General features: G+C 48.2%; 1 protein-coding gene across 2 annotated transcripts in view; it reads left to right on the top strand.

The window, feature by feature from the left end:
* Nucleotides 1-25,057, top strand: part of UBASH3B (ubiquitin associated and SH3 domain containing B) — a 134,765-nt gene that overhangs the window by 90,289 nt on the left and 19,419 nt on the right. Inside the window, exons 2-6 of one of the 2 annotated variants that reach the window (XM_044919445.1) lie at nucleotides 12,733-12,786; nucleotides 13,512-13,698; nucleotides 14,602-14,800; nucleotides 17,935-18,104; nucleotides 22,390-22,598. In XM_044919445.1, the coding sequence (XP_044775380.1) occupies nucleotides 12,733-12,786; nucleotides 13,512-13,698; nucleotides 14,602-14,800; nucleotides 17,935-18,104; nucleotides 22,390-22,598 (819 nt within the window). Of the gene's footprint in view, nucleotides 1-12,732; nucleotides 12,791-13,511; nucleotides 13,699-14,601; nucleotides 14,801-17,934; nucleotides 18,105-22,389; nucleotides 22,599-25,057 lie in introns of both variants that reach the window. The other variant, XM_044919446.1, reaches the window with a different exon arrangement.

The raw sequence follows: 25,057 nt of genomic DNA, 5'->3' as shown, positions 1-25,057 counted from the left end.
CGTGGATCACCACATCAAAAACTAATGATGTATTGTATGGTGACTAACATAACATAATAAAATTAAAAAAAAAAAAAGAAAGAAAAGAAACTGACCTCATTCAATGGAGGAAGAGACAAGGGGCGGATAGGGGGTATGGGGACTGACATGTGAGTTTGAAAATAAGACCTGATCTGACCTTCCTTCAGTGGAATTTGTTGGAAGCAAAGCTCAAATGAAGTTAGAGGATGGAGTTCAGTCTGGGCTTTGCCACTGATGTGTTGGGCATCCGTGAATTGGTTATTGATCAGAACCTGCCATGAAAAGGTTTGATCGCACCATCGTGAAATAACTTAATAGTTGATAAAACTTACTGGACATCAGTTTTTAATGTGTGTGTGCCAATTGGCACTTGTAATTATATGTATAATCATTTATTTCATAAACATCTGTGAATATCAAACCCTGTGGATACAGCTAAGGTATTTTGGGGGGGAAAAATGTCAAAAACAGAAAATGAGAGTCCCTACTCTTGATAACTATAATATATTTTGAATTTTCAGTCCCAGCTATTTATTCCCAGCTTTGCCTCTGCCACCAAGTGACAACACTTAATGGCTTCTTTCTTCCAGGAAATGTGAATGTGCGGAGAAGAGCAATTCACTTAGTGTTAGCCTAAGTACATACAAGGAAGCAGTCTACGAAAGAAATTAAATATCATGTTCTTATAAAAAATTAAATAAGACCTGTTTTGATCCCAGAACTGTCACTAACTGTATGCCTTGAACAATGTTCTTAATCTTTCTACTCCAGAGCTTCATCATGTGTAACATGGAGACAGTAATACCCACCTCACCAAACTGGTTTAAGGATTAAATAAGATACCTGTAAATTGCACAGCATGTAAGAGGTACCCTGTTAATGTTCGCTTCCTTCTCTTTCCAAATAGCCATCCATTTGTTGAAGTGGTCATATGATAAGCTCCCTTATGGGCAGGCAGGGGCCATGTTTTCCTATTTTTATGTTCACAGCTCTCAACACAGTGTCTGGCTACAGAGCTCACCACAATACATGCTTATAGAAGGAATGTTTAATTGAATGTACAAACGCGTGAACTGTCAGGTGTTGGGTTTTCTTTAAAGATTTATTTATTTATTAGAGAGAGAGAGAGCAGGGGAGAGGGGCAGAGGGAGAGAGAGAGAATCTTCAATCTCCACTGAATGCGGAGCCCTCAGGCTCCATCCCACGACCCTGAGATCAGGACCTGAGCCGAAATCAAGAGTCGGATGCCACCTAGGCAGGTGCCCTAGGTGTTGGGTTTTATAGAAAGTTCCCATGGAAGACTGTCACTGTGCTTCACCTTACCATGATCCAGAAACAGTGGTCACGGCTGGCGCCAACCTCCATCCACTGGGGAAGACGCATGGCCCCGTGGCTTGAGCACACACGTGAACAACACGCCTTCCTCTTTTCAGCTGACGGACCTGGCCCAAGCTCTACCATCTCGCTATGCCTTGCTCAGTGAGGGACATAATGGCGCCAACCTCAAAGCGTTGAGTGAGGAGCCAATGAGATCATTTATATTTAAAATGTTTAGCACAGGGCGCCTGGGTGGCTCAGTTGGTTAAGCGACTGCCTTCGGCTCAGGTCATGATCCTGGAGTCCCGGGATCGAGTCCCACGTCGGGCTCCCTGCTCAGCAGGGGGTCTGCTTCTCCCTCTGCCCTCTTCCCTCTCGTGCTCTCTCTCTCTCATTCTCTCTCTCAAATAAATAAATAAAATCTTTAAAAAAATAAATAAATAAAATAAAATGTTTAGTGCAGTGCCCTATTCCTGGTAAACACTCAGTACCTGTTAGCTGATACACCGCTTATGTGAAGAGGCTCAAAGTGGTGACAGTCGCTCTGTTGGGTCTGTGCACTCTCCTCTGGCCCATCAGTGTTGAGTCAGAGCCTCTGATGTAGCTTCAGGCTGAAACCATTTCAAAGCACTAAAACTCATCCATGTTTAAGTGTTTTTAGCTGCTTCTAGTGGCTTCGAGAGGGAAGAGATGGAAATAGAAGAAGAAAACAAATGACCTCTACAACCTGAAATGACTCCTCATTTTCATCTCTTTTTCCTAGATCTCTTTTTTTTTGCGGGGGGGAGCGGGCTGGGGAGTTGCACCCTCTCTGTGTTTGAAATCCCACTTGCCAGTTGTTGGAGCGCAGACCCTTCCCATTTTCTCGCCGCCCCCCTCCCCCCCGAGGCCCCGGCGTACCTCCGAGCTCCAGACGCCGAGAAGCAGGCCGAAGTCCCGGTCACAGCTCCGCCCTATGCTCCTGTGTGAGCCTCTTCCCCTCTCTGTTGTCTCCTTTTCCTCTTCTGTGACAGAAAAATAATGACGATGATCTGCCTCCCTCCCAGGGCTGGTAGGATCCACGGAGATTACATGAAAGTCTTAAAAAGCGTCTTCACTAGGGTGGTGCTGGTGCTATACATCATATTTTTATATCAGTGAGCTCCTTCCTTTTCCTGGGCATGTCCTGCCTCCCTGAGGGCAGTCACTGACTTCTCGTGGCTCTGTATCTTCCTGCAGTGGCTTTCCTGCCCTCCATGTGTCTCCAAGCACGCCTGCCCCGGGCCGCCAGCCCAAAAGGCGTCTGCGGGCTCGCCGTGGCTCTGTATTAACCTCCCGCCTTCTCCAGGTCCCACAGGGACACACCTTCTTTTATCTGGTGGACACCTTTGCCCCCCACCAGCTGGACTTGCCTCTGCGGGGACCCGGAGACTCTACACAACAGACATTGCCCCGCCAGGGGTGCCTGATTTCCATGGTTTTCTATAGAACCCGTAACCTAAAAACAGAATCTTCTGGACTGAGCACAGTCCCTTGCTGCCTTAACTGTGGAACTGAACGAAGCCTCCAGGCACGGCACCAACCCACACTCCATCATCAGGTATCTCTTAGAGGAGGAAAAATGTATGAAAGCATGCAAAAATGGTAAAGTTCCTGGAGAGGGAGATGGTCCTAAAAATATAAATCATGGCCATATTTACTGAGTACCCATTATAGGCAGGGGACTGCGCCAAGTGTTACTATAACATTCATGATTTCATTTACTCTGGTTCTGCGATCATTGTTGTCCCTGGCTTGCTGTGCTGTCCTCGGGCAAAACAAAGGTAACTTCTGATCCTCTTTCTTGGGGAACAGTTCAGCCATAGCTCAGCAGGTGCAATGGTTGAACTTTTGGAACGTTTATCCTGTTCCCTTGGGAAGTACTTCAGGGGGGTGAGATGAGTACAGCTCAGTAGCCCCACAGGGAACACCAGTAACTGAGGATCTTAGAGGGAAAAGGGGAACCCTGGTCAGGCTCTCCCTAATGCACGAAGACTGTTGACCCCCTGCTCAGGGCTGTCACTCCTCAGGTAACTTCAGTGAGTGAAAACTGTCCCTCTGGGGCTCACAGCCACTCAGTGACTCTCAGCTTCCCTCCTGATCTAACCTGAAACCCTCTGCCCGCCTCCGGACAGCCTGGCTTGTGTCCCCCTCTCCAGCAGACTTCCCCTACAAGAGCCACACATCCCAGGCTGATTTCCCCTCTGCACCTTTTCTTGTGTTTTTGCCTGGAAAACTTTCCTCTCACTGCAAATCCCATATGCTCCTCAAGACTGTGCTCCGTGGGTTTAGACTGTTTTAGCAGAGAACGAATCTGGGTCTTTTTTTTTTTTTTTAAAGATTTTATTTACTTATTTGACAGAGAGAGACACAGTGAGAGAGGGAACGCAAGCAGGGGGAGTGGCAGGCAGAGGGAGAAGCAGGCTTCCCACTGAGCAGGGAGCCCGAAGCGGGCTCAATCCCAGGACCCTGGGATCATGACCCGAGCCGAAGGCAGACGCTTAACGACTGAGCCACCCAGGCACCCCCGAATCTGGGTCTTCTGATGCCCAGTCTTGGAATATACCTATTAGCATGGAACTTACATCTATTCTAGGAAAACGGCAAAGATCGTTAGACAACATGCAGAGGCATGTGGGCAGCGTTATCTTTAAGTGCCTAGTACATGCCAGACGCTGTGCTGAGCTCTTCAGATAGAGTATATGATAGGGATATTAATCCCCATTCTACCTTGCGAAGTAGGTACTGTTATCCCCATTTAAGAGACAGGGAAAACGAATCTTAATGAACTGGTCCATAGTCCCACAACTAGTCAGGGTTGGGCTCCGAAAAATCTACTCCTTTTATACTACACACACTCTGCTTGTGTCTCTGGGCAAAAACTCATCGATTTGGGGGGGTTGGAGGGAAGGTATTGTCTAGATCCTAGGGAGACTTACAACAGAGGCGGAAAGAAACGTGTTTTATTATGTCACCACCCATGGTCTAATGGCTGGTTTCCCAATTACAAACTGCTGCCTCCCTGCAGCAGAAGCCAGAGCTCCAGCCCCTTTTTAGCAAGAACCAAACAAGGCCTCTCCATATGGGCTGCTGGGCCCCGCCACAGAAAAACATCGGGGAACCTACGTGGCATTTTCCCTGCTAACCACCCCCCCGAAGAGAGCTGCTTAATGGGCTCTTTATGGGTTGGAAAATAGAGTCTTGCTGATAGAAGGGAAAGAGCGGTGTCACCACAGGTTGGATTTCTTCAACTGGAAGGCCTTCTTAAAGCCCCCAAATAGCTCAGCATTTTTTTCTCCCCTTCTCTGATTAGCTTTATAAAAAAGCCCACAGCATTTTCCTTCCTGTTGGCCAGCCTTTTGGCGGTAGCATCCCTGGCCCCCTGGCAGGCTTGATATCCCATTGATTGTTAGATGTACAGCTCTCAAACAGGCCACAGCAGCTGAAAGCCCAGGCCATTAGCCCCTGCTCACTGAAAGGGTTCACCGCCAGGAGACTGATTCTGAAATTGGGTCTTTCTGATCAATATATCTTTCTCCATTAGGTTCATTTCCTCCAAAGGAAATGGGTAGGGCCATTATGGTTTATGTTTATTGACGGGCCTCTCCACTGGCCTTCTTCAGCTTCACGGGGAGGAGGCCACAGAAGGCAGACACCTCAGAGATGAGGTTGCTAAACTGAAACCTCCCAGCCTCTTGCAAGCCTATCTTACTGGCCTTGGTGACCAAAAACGTAGCTGGAATTGCTTGTGTGAAAGGAATGGAATACATTATTTCGTTATGTAGGAAAGAGCGCCCAACTCTACTGGGTCCAGAAAAGGTGGCATGAGTTTGGGCACAGTTGAAAAGGGTCCAGACACACAGAAGAACTTTGAACACAAGGGCCATTAGGTAATCCAGAAATCTTGTGGAGTCCCCTTAAGGTCTGTAAGAAGAAGAAAGATTCCCTCAAGGGGCAGCCTCGAAGGAAGTACAAACTTGCCTGGTCTGGTCATAAGGAGGAATGGACCATCCGGTCTCTAGAATCCCGGTTTATTACTTACGATTGCTTCTGAGGACCTCACAACACTTTATAGATGCCACATCTTTCTTGCTCAACCTCCCTATGTGGGCGTTCATCCCTTTCTCTTCGAAGACGAAAAACTAAAGCATCAAATTGGGAAAGCACTTCCTTTGGGGAAAGAGCACCCGAAAACCCGTGCCCATGCCTCAGCTCCTTCAGGGACCCACTGGGGCCCCAGTATTTGACCAGTCCTTGATTTTACTTCTGCCAAAAAGGTTTGGCTAAAATACCACCTCTGCTGCTCTTGGGCTTATGTGGTTCTTAGCTGTTCCTCAAATGTGCCCCAATATTAGTTTGGCTTTTGACCATCAGTTAAAGGCAGGACTGGATCTATATGGATCTTATCGGCCACTGGTAGCTGAGAGGGTAACTATGGCAGAAAGCGAAGTCTTGGTTAATGGGCAGTGATGGATGAGAAGAGCTCTTTGTGCATTCAGAGGACTCACGTCTGCTCCGTATTCTGTGTCCATCCCATCCTCACACCTTACTGCCCTGCACATGGGCAATGCTCCATCCCTGAAACAACCCAACAGGAGAGAAAGAGGAAGCAGGCTGGTTACAGTTTGAGGTGGAACCAAACCTTCACCAGTGGAGAAAGTTAGAATCCAAGATGAATGGCTATTAAGCAAAAGCCTGAGAAGCAAATCATTTCTGATACATACAGAAAAGATAATTGGGGGAACTTCTCCCTTTTAGATCAGCAGGGATTTTTTTGGATTTTGTTTTTTAGTCCTAAAAGCTTTCTTCATGTCTAGATTTGCTTCTTCAGAGAATAGGTTTGGCTTTACTCACTTTTATTCGAAGGATAAGAGGGAAGGTCTCTGCTGATTAAGCTGAGGTAAATGCCTAGGAAGATAGACGCTAATATTCTCAACATCTCCAAAGCCCTCTTCTGCCAAGGAACCCCATTCCAACCTGGAGGGCACCCAGGAGACAGGAGCAGATCTCCACCATCATACCCAACAAGAGGGGTAGGGGCCATTTCACCCTGGATTTCCAGAGAACAGGAAGCTTGGAGGCAATTGGCAGAAATGCTTCCCAGGGCTATAGGCTCAGCGCTTCAACTATTCAATATACTTCTTTCACTGATTCAGAACTCGGCCACAGCCTCCAGAACCAGCCCCTGGATTGGGACAACCACAGATATGACCAGACAGCTGACCTGTCAGGCAAGAGCTGCCCAGGTCCAGGGAGGCTTCTTAGCAATACCAGTTTCACCATTTTTCATGAGGGTTTAAGTCTGTGAAGTGCCTGGTGCATGGAAGACTTCCAGTCGTTATTGACTTACTGTTTTTCTCCTACTGGAGAAACGGATACAGAGTCACCTGCTTGCCTCTGTTCTCAGGATTGCCATCAGCCTCAGGCAGGCCATTAAGCCACCTCAAATCCTCCCATGAAGAAGGTCTGCGCTGAGCAGGCAATTCTCCATAGAGCACAATAAAAGCCCCTGATATTTCTATCTAAAACTATGCCACAAAACAATGTCTGTTTTTCAAATACACCCCAAAAGAATCCCTCAACTTCATTTAGTGGAACCAGTGGCCCCTTGATATGACTGGACTCTCCAACCAAGAAAAATAGAAGGTGGGTTCTACCTAAGTTTTGTGCACTCCCTAGTCTGGTGTAGATCATTAAACTAATTCTGAGGAAAGGGAATAAGGTGTCTGATTAATTGGGTCATCTTTTAATTGAATTCAAAGTATTAGATGTGGAAAATTTAACAACTGGTATCCTGGAGGTTGAGAGCATTTTTTTTTTTTAAGTCCTACGGTGAACGTTAAATATTTCTAATATTTGCGATCGTCTTAGCTATGTGAAGGAAAGATCTAATTGTCATTGCATGGGGAGTTTCATCCACTTGGAGGATTACAGACTTGACCTCTTGTCTTTTCTTTTCTGATACAACTAAGTTTTTGGTCACAGAGAACCAAAGCACAGGGCAAACAGAATCTGGAGGGCACCGGTATGTGTTGGTCAGCAATCCAAAGCCAAGGACAGTCAGGGCAATGCTCTACTTAATTGAATTGAGGTCTTATTGCTTTAAGGGAATATATTTCCTTTTATATTTATTGTTGCTTATTGTTTTCCGTTGCTTATTGTTTTCTGTTGCTTATTGCCTTTTGATTCAGGTGTCAGATATTTGAGTTTTGTCAAGTGTCATAAAATAGGGGAAGGACTCTCTTCTGAAGGCACATAGAGATGAGCCACCCTGGAGGACCTGGGAGTCTGGGCCAACCTGTCTACCTGAGCCAGGGATGCCTTGAGTATTTACTGATCTCAGTACTAAGTGATTTAGGAGCTAAAGGTACTCCTTAGACAGGAAATAGAAACTCACTGAGTAGCCTAAAAGAAATGTCTGGCTTACAAACAGAAAGAGACAAGGACTCATAGTTAAGCGAACAGAAGAAAGCTTTAGGAATCTTGTTTCCACAACTAGACCCGGCGGCTGGCAAGGATACTTGGTCTAGCTATCAGCATAGAACAATAACGGAAATTGTTGACCCTCACCTCAGCCCAGACTTGTCTGTACTGTATTCTCACTCATCCACACAGACATTTAAGCTACCGTCCCTCACCAGTCTGCAAGCTCTGTTCAATCAGCCATCCAGTTTCCCAACATTCCCATTGTCATTCTGGTTCAACCTCTCAACGTCCCCCTTCTGATCTGTTGCCAAGGCCTTCCAAAGAGCCTCTGGCATACACTTTGACCTCCCTCAGGGCCACACATCACATGCAAATCTGATCATGTCTCTCCACCTTAACTGTCCTCCCCGTCGTTCCCCAACATGTACTGTGATTGGGTCCAAACTCTTTCAAATGGCACAGACACTTGTGAGCTGTCCCCTGCCTACCTTTGCAGCTTCTTTAACCTTCTTCCAGGTCTTTTGCTCCAGTGTCACCAAACTAATTTCCCTGCATTCCCTGTCTTCATATCTTAGCTCCTGCTATTCGCTTTACTTCCAATGCCCTTTTTTTTCTCTAGCCACCTCTTACACCACTTTTAAGATCCTAACCAATGTCATTTCTTCTAGGACAGATTCCCAAACTTCCTCAGTTCACAACACTTTAGCATCTCGGTCATTTTTACATTGAGCATGTAGGCCAACATAAATACCTAACAGTTCTGTTTATTTAGCAGTTAGATCCAAACAACTTAATGAGTATTTACCCCCAACAGCCTAAGAGCCATGTGAAAAATACACAAAATGGAAAGAAAAATATTTTATTTCACTCTTTAATGACCACAACTACTTATTAATGGGACGTGTGTGTCTGTTGGGCACTGCACAACTGTCCAAACCTTAGAATCAGGTTGGACACTGCCACTGTCCTCTCCTGTTCCACACTGGTTTTTCCTGGGTACTTTTTATTATAGCAGTTACCAAAATTCCAGCTTCACAAAGAAATGACATCAAGAAGAATGGAACACAATCTAATAGTGAAACTAACTCCCTCAAGCCAGTAGCTTATGGGATATTTAACACATGAGATTGCTATGTTTCCCTCAAAAATTTAGAATACCCCATGGCACCTCTTGCAGTTTGCTGCTGGCTCCCAACCTATGGTAGCTTGGTGTACAATTTAAGAACCTCAGCCCCAGAAACCCTCTTTCCTCTTCTTTATATGCCCAGTGCTAATACAATACCTGACATAACACTGGTGTTCGGCTGAGAGGAACTGAACTGAACTGCCCAGGGGGTCAGAGGGCACAGTGGAACCCCCAGAGAACCAGGGTGGTTGCAGAGAAAACCAGCCTGGGTGACAATTAAACAGGACATCCCAGTCAAGCTCAACACCTGTGAACCTGGGAGGGAGCAGGAATCTTGCTGGACTCACCCATGTGGCCGAACCCAAGCACGGGACGCAGAGGTGATGGTCTCCAAAAGGACACCCACCAGTCAAACTTTATATTGAGTGTAGCTTTCTGATCTAAACTCTTGGTTGTGTATTTGGTTTTCTTTTGGTTTCCTGGTACGAGTTCCTGGGGAGGAAGCGAAGGAGGGAAGAAAGAATGCCACTTTGTCTTAGGCAAACCGGAAAGGGATTTTTCCTTTCCAGCCTCCTTTAAGGCATCTCTGTGACCCTGGTGATGGGGCAGAGCCACGGCCCTGGGGCCAGACCAACCTGGAACCAAAACTTCAGCAGAGCTAAGAGCAGACAGTGGGAAGGACCCCAGCCAGATCGAAGCAAGGCCCTCGGTGGGTGCTGCAGCTTCTTCCCATCTGGGCTACTGTGCTCCCAGCTGCTTGCCTGGGTTTTTCATTGAGCCATTGCTTTGATCTCACAGGTGCTTCTTCCCCATTAGCAGGACATCAGATTTGGCATTATTTCCCCCCCCCCTCCACTTCTGCTGAGAATGAACCCTAGACATAACTGGGGCCAGGGTCAGAGAGATCAAATGTGCGTTCCCTGGTAACAGCTCTAGCAGCTCACGGGTCCCATCTGAATAATCAGCTGCTGCAACCCAGTGGCCGGACCCCTCGCCTTTGGGCTTAACGGGATACTCTGCCTTTACCTGCTCGAGGTCTCCGACAGTCTGCCAGCTTCTGAGTCACTCTGAGCATAGCACCTGCTCAGGCTCAGCCTGGTGTTTGGAGTCCAGCCCGCACACCCCGCTTTGGCCCCATCAGTGAGCTGTGGAGGTGGGAGCTCTATCGCACCAGTCTTTCTTCAGCGGGGTGGAGGGAGGAGGTGTGTCCTGCCGCTGCCCGCATTCAGTCTGTTCTGTGGGCAGAGTTCTGGGAACAAACTCAACCCAAATCATTATCATCCTGGCAGTGCGTGAAGGAGCAACAGAACTCTCCGCCTGTGGCTTGTGACCCTAGGGAAGTGGTGATTTTACTCATACCACCATCCTGCCTAGAGAATCACATACCTCTGTTTCAGATCAGTAATGGCTTCCCAGAAACTTTCTTCTCCCCCAAAAGGAAACACACACACACACACTTTTATAGCACCTTCCTGTGAGAAAGTTCTTTCTGGTATCTGACTTGAGACCTTTGTGCTATAGCCAAAGCTGATGTTACTTCGGCTGACCCTGACTAGAGAAGGTACATCAGAGGCGAGAACCTTCCATAAAATTGAAGCCTTCTCAGACTTGTGTTCTTCAGAAAGAAGAACTTGGGTTTTCTTAATCGTTCATCAAAGCCTTATCACCCAAACCTTTCATTATCTTTCTCAATTATATCTTTGAACCCTCTCCAGAACCTGTCTTTTGAGTTATGGGGACCATAACTTAATTAGATCTTTCATTTCCAGAGGATAGTCCTAGTGCTTAAAGAAAAATGAATTAGATTTCGGTCAGATATATTTCGCTGGGGGAAGGGCCCGGGGAAAAAAGAAGAAAGAAATTGGATCCTTTATATAAATAGCACATTGTATCACAAATGAGTTTTTCTTTTCCTAGTTTTTGAAACAATGGGTCTTTTTTGGGGGGGGTGAATTTAATTCCTCGGAGACTCTAACCTAAAAGATGATGATTTGCATTCTTTCATGGGTATGTAGTTTCTGGATCCAGAAAGAGCCTAAGATGTGTGCCTCTGTAAGTGGTAAAGGAAGCAGGGCTGGTGACATGGCAGCAATTATCCAGGTGTGGGATGAGTGTGTGGGGGGGGAGGGGGGGCTGTCCCTGTGTTTCCAGCCTTTTCTGCACCAGCTTTGGTTCCGAGGGGTTCCGAGGGGTCTGTCTCGCTTCTCCATAACATCATCTTACTACAAGCAGGCTTGCTTCTGTAACGCTGAGTAGATTGCTTAATCCTGATCATTTGGTGTTGGTGCTCAGATTTTCATGGGGGAAAAGGTATTTAACTGATCTTGGGGCGGTGGATAAGAGTCACTGAGCCATTGCCGTGGCCGGGCTGCTCTGAGCACGTTACTTACTTCCCCTGAGCTCTCCCTGTGGGAGGTAAAGGAGCCGGGCTCACAGATGATCTGAGGTTCCTGCCGATCGCACCCCCAGGATTCCCAGCACCAGCCCTTCTGGTTACTCCATAGAGAGCCCAGGAGATGGAAGGAGGGGGTTGCTGGTTGCAGCAGCCAGTTGAAAAAAGGGTGCTTGGAGAGTGTCAACTAAAACTAGAATTCCCTCCCCTCTTCTCCCTCTTCCAAGGAAGCCAAATCTGTGGGGTATAGGGACGGGAACGGTCATTTATTGATCACCTCCATGGCATCGGGCAAGAGTTCAAGGCTCCTTATGGACACCCCTCCCTGGAGTAGATGTACGAAGTGTCTGCCCCCACCACAACCACCCCACCCACCCCTGCCCAGAGGAGTCTACGCTCTTTCAGATCCCACTCAAAATGTCACTTCCTCAGTGAAGCCTTCCCTGACCCCTCAACCCGAGTTCGATGTCCCTGTCTTATGTCCTTAGGGCTCCCTGTGCTTTCCCTTCATTGCACTCACCACCAGTGTAATTCATTATCTGTACCGTGATGCTTTCATGCCAGCTCGACCCAAAACTCCAGGAGCGTGGGGACCACCTAAGTCTTGTTTTCCACAGTGTGCCTAGAAGCCTAGCACAGTGCTGGCAAAATAGTCGCAGTTCAGTAAGCATTCCGTGAGCAAACATAGCATGAAGGCAGAACCAGTGGATGACTAGCAAAGCGGGATACAAACCCAGGACTCTCTAGCTCTTGGACGCCCCAGATTTCAGACACTCTCCTCCGTCCTCGTATGCATGTGCTCAAGGTCCTTGCCACGGTCGCCTTCCTGTGACACGGCCCCTCCAGTAATAGGGCTTTGACTCCGGTTCTCCAGCAGGGGGAGTGATGGCGGCGCTGTCCCCAAAGAGGTCTAAAAGCGTGGGGAGATTGTGATCTAGCCTGAGGCTGGTAGTGGTAGTTGGCGGTGGGTGGGAGGAGTCACTGAATGGAACCAAAGTAAATGTCCTTGTGGGCCTGAGCCCCACTTTCTAACGTGCTTTGCCAAGGGGCTGCAAGTAAAAAAAAACCGCTCAGCAGGGCATCTGGGTCAGTAGGAGTGGGTGAAAAGGAAAGAGGACAAACCGAGACATGACCACCTTTAGGGAAGCAAAAACAAAATTCTAATGCAGAAACTGCTCAAAATAGATTGCATGGCTGTTAGGCTGCATACAAATCCAGTGCTAATTACATGGAAATTAATTACAAGTCCTAATTTCCATATGCCGTGCTATGACCCTTGGTTGGAGGAGGGGGATTCCTGCTGCAGGTGTCTCCCCCACACCGCTGAGGAGGCTGTGATGTCGCCCGCTTCACACTCTTGCCGCTGCGATAGTGAGAAAAGCTGATAGGAGGCTAAAAATACTAACAATAGCAATTTGATTTCTTCTTCCAGACAAAAAGCCTTGGCATCCACAGGAGGAAGAAGTGTTCAAGCAGCATGTGACTGGTTGGTATGAAATAAATAAATAGAGAAAATAGCATATAATTAACTCCAAGTGGATGTGGATGAGCAGGGAGGTGCAGCCTTTCTCGAATGGACTGGGCGGGGGGGGGGGGGGGGGGGGGGGCCGAAAAAGCGGTGGGGGGGGGGGGGGGGGGGGGGGGGGGGGGGATGAGCCAAAAGACCATGTGACAAGCCCATCTAGCAAGCCAGTTGCCTCCCCTGTCCCAGCCCCAGGGTGTGCTTCTCCTTAAAGCTGTTTAAAGCAATTCAAAGCATGTCCAAGATAGAGCCCTTATCACAGTATCTGCCCCTGTTGGTCACTTAAAGATACACTTTAGGGTGTGTGGATGCTAGGTAAATCCATTTAAAAAAAAAAAATCCTACCTGCCTTGTTTGGGGGGCATGTGGGTTTAATGGTAGGCTGAACTGAAGGAACAGCTGGGAAGGGATTTACAGTTTATCTGGAGTGACTTTAGGACTTTTGAGCGAGTTGTGGGATGTGGATACAGTTAGGACAGGCAAGAGCAGAGAAGTTGGTGCATCTGAGAGTGGGTCATGCAGCATGAGCTTTGAGGGATGGATTTTTAAAGCACGGAAATGAAAACCCATCCCTTGGCAGTGCCTGGGGTACGGAGCATCCGGAGGGTGGAGCTGTCTCTTTTGGGTCTTCCTTCCCTTCCATTATTCTCAAGTGAGGCCGGTTGGGCTCCCTTCTCTCTCTCTGGCAGGCTGTTCTCTCATGTCGGTGACCCCTTCCTGGATGACCCCCTGCCCCGGGAGTATGTCCTCTACCTCCGACCCACCGGCCCCTTAGCACAGAAGCTCTCCGACTTTTGGCAACAGTCGAAGCAGATCTGCGGGAAGAACAAGGCACACAACATCTTCCCCCATATCACCCTCTGCCAGTTCTTCATGGTGAGCCACACACCCCCACCCCCCGCCCCTGCCCTGGGGAGCCCGGCTGCCATACCCCCGCCAGGACCTCGCCACCTGGAATCAGAGTCTGGAGCCTCCCAGGCAGCCAGCGGAAAGAGTCACGGGCTCCTAGGCTTGGGTGGGCCAGCGCGGAATGAGTAAGGTCCATGGGTACTTTCCCTCGCTCCTCTTTCTAATACCTGCTGAGGCCCGGGAGCACCGCAGGTCTGATGTGCCATCACGATGACTGTTGTTCCTCAGGACTCCAGGGACAAGCCCGACCCACTGAGTCAGGACTTGGACTGGCAGCCACAGCAATGAAACGAATACAGTGTTCACCCTTGTCCACTGCAAGAGTAGAAATGAGAGCTCTGGGAATAAGAAATGTAGTCTACAGACAGGGGGAGGTGACTTTAGCCTCATGGACAGATACTGTCCACATGTCTGTCTCACCAGATCCTTCCAGAGACGGCAGATACCTGTGACTTGCCATGGTTACCCAGTCCATCATCCTAGCTATCACAGAGCTTACTTAATGACTAAATTAAATCCCCCTCACCATAATAAATATAGATTTCATCTACTTTGGTTTGCTGTGGAGAAGGAGTAGAACTGGTTTATCCAGGTATATTCAAAAGGAGGCAGAATGGGAGCATGTTAAGACAACATTTCAAAAAATTATTTTGAGGTATTTTTTTTTTCCAGCTTTTCTCGGTCTCTTTAAGGTAAAAATGTGTTCCTAACACCTTTCTTACCGTTCACTCTGAAAATTAAAATGATTACCACTTCCTCTTAGTCATCCCAGGATCTTTCTCAAAGAAACTCTGAGAGTTTTAGAGACACTCTTCCCCCCGCTCTCCACCCCCGTGCTCCTGAATGAAGCGTCTTGTCTTCCCCTGCCAGTGTGAGGACAGCAAGGTGGATGCCCTGGGGGAAGCCCTGCAGACCACAGTCAGTCGCTGGAAATGCAAGTTCTCGGCCCCGCTGCCCCTGGAGCTCTATACCTCCTCCAATTTCATCGGCCTCTTTGTGAAGGAAGACAGCGCAGAGGTCCTCAAGAAGTTTGCCGCCGACTTTGCTGCAGAGGCTGCATCCAAAACCGGTGAGCTAACAGCCCTGGGTCCTGTGAATCAAAAAACTGGGAAGGAAAGGGATAGGAAGGTATGGAGGAGTGGGCTGGGGCCGGGAGCCAGCCGGGGGTCCTGCAGGAACGCGCAGAACATGACAAGGAACAGTGCCTTTTCCTGCAACAGCCTTCACCTCTTTGCCCCCCTTTTTAAAAACAGCAACTACTGTTCTGCTGAGCCTCCTGAGAGAATGTCCCGGGCCTGCCCCGACACCCAAGTTGAAGGCACGCAAATGGCTCTTCCACACTGAACCATAAATGCAACTTTGTAGCCGCATCGTCTTTCCCATCCAGAGTTAAGGAACCTTCCTCCCCCCCCACCCCCCAACCTCCCCGCCATTTGGCTGGTCTCACGGCTCACTCTGTGAGGACCCAGGGCTGTGCACGGGTGGTGGGATAGCACAGAGAGCTGAGTGGAAACAGTATCAAATAATAAATCCCGGGCGCCTGGGTGGCTCAGTTGGTTAAGCGACTGCCTTCGGCTCAGGTCATGATCCTGGAGTCCCGGAATCGTGTCCCGCATCCGGCTCCCTGCTCGGCGGGGAGTCTGCTTCTCCCTCTGCCCTCTTACCTCTCGTGCTCTCTGTCTCTCATTCTCTCTCTCTCAAATAAATAAATAAAATCTTTAAAAGAAAAATAATAATAATAATAAATCCACAGAGCCAACGCCCGCAACTCGCTGAAACCCATGAGATGGGTCCCTTAAATCCTCAACAGCTGGTCCAAAAGTGGCACTTCTTCAAGATGTTTCTTGCTCTTTCCATGGCAGGTCTTAGTTCAAGCTAACTGAGATTTCCCATCAAGGGAAGTAGCGTAGAGAGAGAGACTCGGGATATGTGTTGACTTAGAGGCAGGAGGCAGGGGAGGGGGTCAAATGGGGAGAAGTTGCCAAAGCTTTCCTGTCTGCCAACAGGTACAGACGAACTCACTTAGGTCAAGGAGAGCCTTACCTGCAGTGGGACAGACAGACAGTGGGGTGGAGGGAGGGAAGAGTTGGCAGGGGGTGGTTTCTGTTGGCCCCCTTGAGAGAGAAATCACAATCATGGGTATTTATTGGGGACCACTCTGTGTTTATCTGTGAAGCGTGCCACAGAATTGGTTTCTCCTGGCCCAGGGGACAGATTCAAGCACCTGTGATAACAGAGCTCTGAGAAGAGAGAGGCCATCCCAGGGTGGAGTGGCTCCAACTTCAGAGAAAAAAGAGAATGCACACTGGATGATGATGATCCCTACAATGGAGGAAGGGCCCTGAGGGGGGCAGGCAGCATGAACGCAGGCAGGAAGGGGCAGGGTATGTGCAAAGGACTGTGTGGAGGCCGTCCAGGCCAGGGCAGAGCTGGGTGTGGGTGGTACAGCTGAATCTGAGCATCACATGCAAAGCTGGAGGTAGCCCAGAGCTGGCCAGCTCCCACCCCTCCCCCTGCCCCCCCCACCAGAGGTAACTCTTCTACTTGGGGAGCGGGGGCCTCCTTAGAGCCCCTCCCCAGGCACGCCTTCTTCCCAGGGACCAGGCTCTGCTTCCTGATGTCACTGGAGCCCGCCATCTCATAGCTTAATATTTCAAAGAAATAACATAATAGAGAGGCAAATTATTTCCTGTTCCTATCCCTCTAACTCAGGGAAATGGCTCTTTTTCATCCCACAGTAGCTATTATCAAAACCACTAAAACTGTCACAAGACCCAAAGCTGGTGGTGTAGCCACAAACCCAAATCCTTCACAAATGCATAAAGTGGATCTCAGCCAGGGCTGTGGCCGATTCTGAAGGCACATGAGGAGACAGAGGCAAGAGGCCCTTGCTCCCTTCCCTTGTTGGGAGGGGGAGGGCCAGCTCCTCTCCGAGATCTGTGGCCACTCTCTTGAAGAACCTGGCCAGCTGGGTTCCCTGCCCCTGTGCGGCCCCCTGGTGGTGACTGGGAGAACTGGGTGGCCCTGCCCTGTGGAGCTGCTCTAGCTCCTTGCCTCCTTGTGTGCAGAGCTGGCCATCCCATCTTGGCCCTAGAACTTAAGCCTCGGTATTCTAGAGTTTTTGGCAGACTCAGATTCCTTTAGCAAGTAGATTTGGTGTCCTTTGTCCTAGGTGGTTTAAGGAGCTCCGTGCCTATAATGAGCTGTGCACTGGGGATACATTGTGAACAGGACCCAGAAAGCCCTTGCCTCATAGGGCTTACACCAGAGAAATCCATCATAGTATAACAGAAAGCGATCCAACTGCTACTTCTATCCCCGTGAAACATAAGCAAGCCCCTTAATTTCTCAAATTCCCTACGTCCCCTCTGGTTGAATCTTCTGCAGTGTTCTAGCTTAGACAGTAGATGGATCTCCCCCATGCAGAGATGTACAAAGGAGAAATAAAATCCATTGCCTTGGGTAGGTAGGTTGGTTGGTTTTTTTTACTTACAGGGTCTTAGAATAATAGTCTGGATACTTTAAGCCAGTGGTTTTCAATCAGGGAGATTTTATCTCCCAGGGGCCGTGTAGCAATGTCTGGAGTCATTTTTGCTTAACACAATGCACGGGGTGCTACAGAATCTAGTGGGTAGGGGCCAGGGATGCGGCTAAAGACCCCACAGTGCACAGGACAGCCCCCACAACAAAGAATTATTCTGCCCAAATACTGCTGGGGAACCCTGTTGTAAACTCTGAAAATATTCCATCTTTTCCTCTGGTCCTGGTTCCTCCATCAGAGCCGCCCAGAAGCTAAGAGAGTGGATTTCAACATGAAGGAGCTCTAGCTCTGACACCCATGTAATGACAAAATCTCTTTATTTCTACATAAATTAGCTCATCCTTTTACGTCTCAGTTTCCTCATCTGAATGGTGGGCTGTTGATAATCTGTGTGTTATGAGGAAAAGCCGACCCAAATGATGACCTCTCAGCTGATCCACAGTTCCTGGAGAACAGCCAGATGAATGGCTCTTAACCTCCTAGATTGTAGGTTGATTCAGGATCTTTTTACACTCTCCTCTCCCCTTATCCTGCTGCTGCAAAGGAGGGAAACAGGTTTCGTCTGGCCGAGGGACTCCCTCCTCTGTCACTGGGGAGGCAGAATTGCCCCGCCATTTGCTATGATGACCACTTTCTAATAACGGTTTCCTTCCTTTTTCCAGAAGTCCATGTGGAACCTCATAAGAAGCAGCTGCATGTCACCCTGGCTTACCACTTCCAAGCCAGCCACTTACCCACCCTGGAGAAACTAGCCCAGAACATTGATGTCAAACTAGGCTGCGACTGGGTGGCCACCATATTCTCGCGAGATATCCGGTTCGCGAACCATGAGGTAATGTCTCCCTGTGGCTCCTGACCCTACCAGAGGAGCAGGGGTGCAGTCAGAAGCAGGAGCACTTGCAGCTCACTGCTGCAGGGAGATGGGTACCAAAGGAAAGCAGTGAAGTGAGCACCAGACCAGGAGTCAGTTGGCCCACAATTTTCTCCAGGCTCTGCCTGACTCCCTGGGAAGCTTGGAGCTTGCACCCCTCCTCCCTGGGTCCCAAGTGACTCATCTGTGTGCTGTCCCCATTGTTCTGTCTGTCCTACCAACCTTACTGGACTGATACAGAAATGGCATGGGAGGATAGAAAAGTATGTGGGAAACATTTTAATTCTGTAAGTTCATGGTGTTCATAAAAGACCTCATCCAGATCTTAGGTAAGGAGAACACAGAAATACAAAAAAAAAAAAAAAAAAAAAACTGAGAAAAAAAAATAAAAAATTTGCAAAAAAACAAGGGAATGAAAGTTACCATGGAACATACTAGAATTGTCCTCAAGGAGTTTGAGTCCAGCGTTGGGGGTGGGGGGAGGAAGACACACAACCTAAAAACAGAGACCACGTGTTGTGATAGTTTGTGTGCATCCCCTGGGGGAGGCGGGAGTGGGACAACTGCCTCCCAGTGCATGGTGGAAAGGTTGGCATAACCCTAGCATCCTTCTTTTAAGGGAACGGTTATTGATTTCCAGGACAAGCCTGTGCCACTCTGAAGAGTAATATTCAGAGAAGCTGAGATCCAAAGAGAATAGCTGGCTGATCCAAAGCTAACTAGCAATTTAGGACCAGAGCTGAAGCCAGAACCCAGGGATCCCGACCAATAAAGCCAAGCAAGCAATCAAAAAAAAAAAAAAAAAAGGCCACATAGTTTGATGAAAAATTTGTCATTCAATTTAACTACAAAACCGTATTTGTTTCCCAATTTTTCAACAGCAAAAGGACTGGTATTTTTGTCAGTTTACCTAGCTTTTTTTAACCTGTTAGACTTTTTTTTTTTTTCTCATATGAAAAACAGTTGGGATATCAGGGTCTAGACCAGCCAATCTCATCACTGTTTTGGAAATGTTGAGAAGAGCCGACCCATGAACCAAAAGTGAGGGCCTGGGCACGGGGTCTGTGACTGTCAGGGACATGCAGCTTTGTCCGATACTGCTGACAGGAATGTTGTGTCCTCCTTCCAAGTCATTTGATGGAAGTTTCTGGAAAGACACACAACAAGGAGGCTGGACTTGATCTTACTTAAGAATTCTGACAGCTCCTGGAATTGCTCAGGATGAGCCCTAAATATAACAAGGGAGGTGTGGCTGACTGGGCTCCTTACAAGGACAAAGAAAAAAAAAGTCAAGGGTTGCATGCAGCTGGACTGAGAGAAGTCACCTTTCTAGAGAAGGAAGGTGGCAATGGAATTTTACAAGGAATATCTTCTAATCAACACTGCCCTCCAGTTAACTCGAAGGGTAATTGCTTTTCTGCCTGACCCACATTCTGCTCAATTGGCACTGAGGGAAAGAGGCAGCAAGCACCCATGTGAAGTATTTTCTAAAAATAACTTGGCCTCTTTTATCTCTTATTTGTAAAAGCTCATTTATTACTGTTCCTGCTGATACAGCTCGCTCTCAGAGGTCATTTGGCTTTACCTGAGCCCCCCTGCATAGAAACACCCTTTCTTGCCTGCCTTCTTCTGTCCCCAGGAGGCAGGTTTGACTGATGGTACCAGGGAGGCAACAGATGTCCAGAGAAGCAGAGTGGTTTGGACAAGGACACTCAGCAAGCCAGGCATAGGAAAGCATCTAAGGCTCATCCCTCTGCTGGCTCCCACTTTGATTTGGATTTGCAAATGCCTACTTGTACGTTCCATAGTCTTCCGTGTTAATGATTACGTGGGGCCATGCCAGGTCTGTATGCCAAGCGATAGAAATCTGAGGAAGGACAGCATTACACACAAAGCACATGTGGCTCCAGATCCTTCGGCGGTCCCTAGGGTCACATCTACTGCTTCTAGACCATTCCAGTCCTTAGTTGTCTCATGCATACAATGGCGATAGTATTTTGCTGGACTGTGGTTGCTGTTGTGTGGACTCCATAAGAAGATAATGGAAAGGTCCCAAGAGCACAGCATGCATGCAGCAACAAAATTTCTATGGTTACAAGGAGGGCAAGGAGCTTCGAGGGCAATGAGGTTAGGTTCCTACAATCACGTAGGGCTGCAGCTGCCCTCCCCCCCACCCCCGCAGACGAACGGAGAAAAAATATCTTTGAGATAGACTCAACAATTCTTACAGGTAAATGCTAAGCATAAAAGAGTAAGTATAATGCAGTGCAAAACTAGGCACGTGTCCTGCTAGCTCTCAAATGTAGGCTGACTTTTTGCATGTGCTTTTGGTGAGCGGAATGGGCTGCACCGATTATAATTTTAGATTTGCCACAATGTCTTATTTTATTGGGTATTCAATAAACCAGAGCTCCTCGTTGTCTTAACTACCCTCTGCTTAGGACGCATGGTCTCTTATGCACCTTTGCTGTGCCTCAGTTTCCCTGGAGGTAACCTGGAGATAGAATACTCCCCCCCGCCCCCAGCCACCAAGTGAGAGGAGGAATGAGTTCTCGTCTGAAGTCACTTTCCTTGAGTTTCTGAAAGGAAAGACACTTCTAGGCCAAAGGTATAATTAGTCAAAACTATGCTATGTTTGAGTATCTAAGAGACATGAGTTTCGACTTGTTCCCCCATGATTTGGTGCCTCTCTCCACCCTGTTCCAGGAAAAAGAGTGTTGCTTTCTGTGCATCATCACGTTTGGTTTTGTTTCGCTTTTTAAGCTGTTTTCACAGCCCAGCAGAAAACGTCCCTGGCTAGTTTGGAATGGTGGCTTGAGCACGAATGTGGCAGAGGACAGGGGAAGGAGTGGGAGGCAAACAGGGGCAAAGATCTAGAGCTGAAAGATAACCGGAGAGTAGGGAAAGAAACAGGCATCTGAGTGAAAGGAAAATCACAATCCAGTGGTACAATTGAGTTCTGTGTGTTTTCACTTCCATTCTCCGAGGGAAAAAAAAAAAAAATCCACAGCTTTTTGCCAATGCCTTTCCTTAGAGAATTCCAGAAGGACATTCTTTATAAAATGTTCTGATGGGTCTCCTTGACAGACACCGGCGAGCTGGTTCGCTCACAAGCACACAGTCCAGGGGTCAGGCTAGAAGGAAAATCAGGCGTCATGGTTCAAGAGACATAATTATGCACCTTCTGTGCACAGGCTCTGTCCTAAAGAGTTTTCTTAGATTGTCTCAGTAACTTTTACAGTCCAGACATTATTTTACAGATGAGAAAAGGGGGGGCCAAATAAGGTTAAAAACTTGAAAGTGCAACCCGGATAGTTAGCCCACCACTAATGACTTCACGACTGTGGGAAAGACTGTTAAAGTATCTCCATCTTTGTGTCCCATATGAAATAAATAGGATAGGAAATATTTCCCTGGCTACTGAGGGCCTTTGCTATTGATGAAAAAGTAGGAAAATGTTTTCCAAAGTATCTTCATGCCGATGCTGTTTATATATACCGGGAAAGGAGGCAAAAAAATCAAATAAGTCAGCCGAGCAGCATGCCCTATGGTTGGCTCTGAAGGCTCTTTCTGAGCCCAAAGAAGAAACACGTGGTCTCCATCTGTTCACTGGTAAAAGTCGGTTACACAGACGTACACACCGATGGCTGTGAAAGATATTTTTCTTTCAAGGTCTTTGTGACAAATGCTGGTTTAAAGAAAGCTCCTTGAAGGCAGAGAGTGTCTTGTTTAAGCCCCTGAGTTACATGTAAAGGGAAATGCATCGGTCCCAAAGCCTTCCTACAAGGAGAGTGTCTCCACCCAGACCATCTGTAACCCCCATATGGAAGACTGACTTTCCATGAGCGGGGTTTCAAGTGTCTATTACGGTGCCTCCCCCAACAGATGGAGAAGGGAAAACTGGGTCCAACCCCATTGGTATAGCAGCTTAATAGAGCTTGCAGATCAATTTCTAGAAACTATCTGAATCCTGACAGAAAGAAAGACAGACATGCCCGAAGGAAAGTCTGGAGCCATCCAGTAGCACCAGGCACATATCCACAATACCCTGGGGAAAAAAAAAAAAAAAAAAGACATGTTTTCTGATCTGAGTCCAAATCTGCTCTGAGCCTGCAGACCCCAGGGGCGCCTGTAAATGTCAACATCTGGATGTGTGCGCCATTAGAGCAGAACACACAGACGTGCCCAGGGGGCACTCAGACTGGGTCACATGTGGGCCTCCCTCCTCTCTCTCTTCCTCTTTCAGACATTACAGGTGATCTACCCGTACACCCCACAAAATGATGACGAGCTGGAGCTGACCCCCGGGGACTTCATCTTCATGTCTCCGATGGAACAGACCAGCACCAGTGAGGGTTGGATCTATGGCACATCCTTAACCACCGGCTGCTCTGGACTCCTGCCTGAGAATTATATTACCAAGGCTGACGAGTGCAGCACCTGGATATTTCATGGGTGAGCAGACTGAGTTCTTCGCGCATTGCTTCGGGGAAAATACGGCCGCCCAGCGGGAGGTGGTGGGGAAACAGACGTGAGCCTGGACACACGGGGCAGCAGCAACAGGAAAGGAGTTCATGGGGAAGAAAGCTTTTGGTTCAGGGCATTCAGGAAAGGGTGACTTGGGGCAGGGGAAAAATGACGGATGGATCCACTCTCCTGCCCTCTGCCTGCCCCACTTGGTGAAACCGTCTCAGGTTCTGATCAGAAACTACACAAGGCAGCTAGAGGGACCATCTCTCCGGCTGAAGTGTGGGTCATCCCAGTGCTGAGACTTCATGGCCTTTGGGCTTCTGTACCCTTTGTCCTGGGTCATTGCTCAAGAGTGGTCTGACTCCCCAGAATAGCAGGCAGGTTCCCATTATGCCAGCCAGACCGGGAGTGATGGGGTTTTCGAGGATCAGGAGACTTAACTGTTAAACTCTCAGCTTGTTGGGCGACCCTGAGCAAGTCCCCAGACTGGGCACATAAATGCCTAGATGAGAGAGACCATCTAAGGAAATGGGCAACTGCCAGAACCTTCAAAAGACGCATGGTGGCCCTTAGTCTTCTTTAGAGTGATAACTGTCCACCCATCCCTCACTGCCGTTTTGCCACCAAGCCAAACTGGTCCCGTGTTCTGAGTGGCCTGTTGTCGGATGGCCAGCTTTGTCTGGACAGATAAAATAGGAACGAGAGGCACCTTCTCTTTTTTCATTGGAGCCGCTCGAAGCCAGCCCTTCCCCAGTGTACTCGGGCATCTCGCCAGGGTGCGCACGCTGGCTCGTCTCTCCTCCCTCTTGCCATGTACCAACGTGGCTGCGAGCCGGACGCTCTGAGCACCAGCTGTGTGGGGTGTCGAACATTGTTATTACCGCCATAAAAGAGAAGAAGAGAGGGGCAATTTCAGCAAGTGTTTTGCCTGGAGGGAGAAAAGAAGACTCTCTACCCCAGTTAGCGGCAAGCAGACAAACCACAAACCCAGAGATTTGTGTCCTTTGAATTGCAGGTGGGGGCGCTGGCTGGTCCTTCTGGGCTTCACCCATAGGACTGATGTATCCTAGGGAGGTGCCGGCATCCCCCCCCCAGGACTTGAAAAGATGTCCTGGCTATCAGGCTTCAGCTTCCTCCCTCCACTACTCTCAACATAAAGCATCTGACTATTATCTTACTGGAACTGACAGCACCAAACTATCCCAGAGTGAGTCAGGTCCTTTGATTACAATGACAGTTAAGAAGGGAAGGAGGTGGGCGCCTGGGTGGCTCAGTTGGTTAAGCGACTGCCTTCGGCTCAGGTCATGATCCTGGAGTCCCAGGATCGAGTCCCGCATCGGGCTCCCTGCTCAGCGGGGGGTCTGCTTCTCCCTCTGACCCTCTTCCCTCTCATGCTGTCTCTCATTCTCTCTCTCAAATAAATAAATAAATAAATAATCTTAAAAGAAGGGAAGGAGGTTGGCATTCTCCTTGCCAACGGAGCTGAAGGAGAGAGAGAGGAGGGAGTCTGCCAGTGTCTTCACAGCTATAACAAAGGAAAGAAATTAAGGGACATGTACAAGCAAGATATCACAGACGATTCCATCTATCCAGACATCTCAGGCCCCAAAGCTTTGATGAATCAGACAGTGAAATGGAATTTTCTTTAACAGTGATGTTTGCAAAGGAGAGCACCTGCCTATCAGACTGCGAACAGCACTAGATTTTCTTTGTCTACAGTTGCTTAATTTTTTCACTAGGTCCCTTGGGCTGCACATCACACTTAGCTGATGCCACTCTATTGGGCTGCAGCTTCCCCGGGCCCCACCCCAGATCTGCTGAATCACAGTCTGTGACAAGTCGGGCCCAGACGTGTATTTTCTAAAGCTCCCCTGGTGGTTCTGAGAGGCACAAGGGCTGACATGTCACTTTTTGAGGGTAGGAGGCTTCTGAAACCTTTGTGTGCAAGGAGGGATGAGTCTATGTACAGACACAAAGGGGGTACTTCAGAGAGTGGACAGAGTCCTAAAATTATTAAAAATCATAGCATTTACAAAACGGTTTGCCTCACAACCAGTCAGCTTTATTATATGGCTGAATATAAAAAGTTCTTTTCCAAGATGAATTTCGAAGACTACAACTGTGTTAACACTTAATATTCCTGAACAGATGAGGTTAACAGGTACGAACCAAGACTGTGCTGAGCAGACTCAAATGAACGGCCACCATTGTTATAAAGAAGCAAGAAATCTAAAATTTAAATGCTCTCCCTTGAACACTCCTCGGTGAGGCAGAGGAGATATTCATTGGATTTGCCTCACAGCCGTACTTACATGGCAAATGTTTATTAGATAAAGCCTTTTGGAGGCCTCGCTAATCGAAATAATTTAAACATGGCCTCATTTGCTGCCCCCTGTCAGTGAGACCTCTCTGGGGCTTCTGTAGTTAGTGTTACACCCAGAAGT

The sequence above is a fragment of the Neomonachus schauinslandi genome, chromosome 11 (assembly GCF_002201575.2).
Source record: "Neomonachus schauinslandi chromosome 11, ASM220157v2, whole genome shotgun sequence".
Lineage (NCBI taxonomy): Eukaryota > Metazoa > Chordata > Mammalia > Carnivora > Phocidae > Neomonachus > Neomonachus schauinslandi.
The sequence above is the reverse complement of the archived record's forward strand: the minus strand, read 5'-3'. Positions and strand labels throughout refer to the sequence as shown.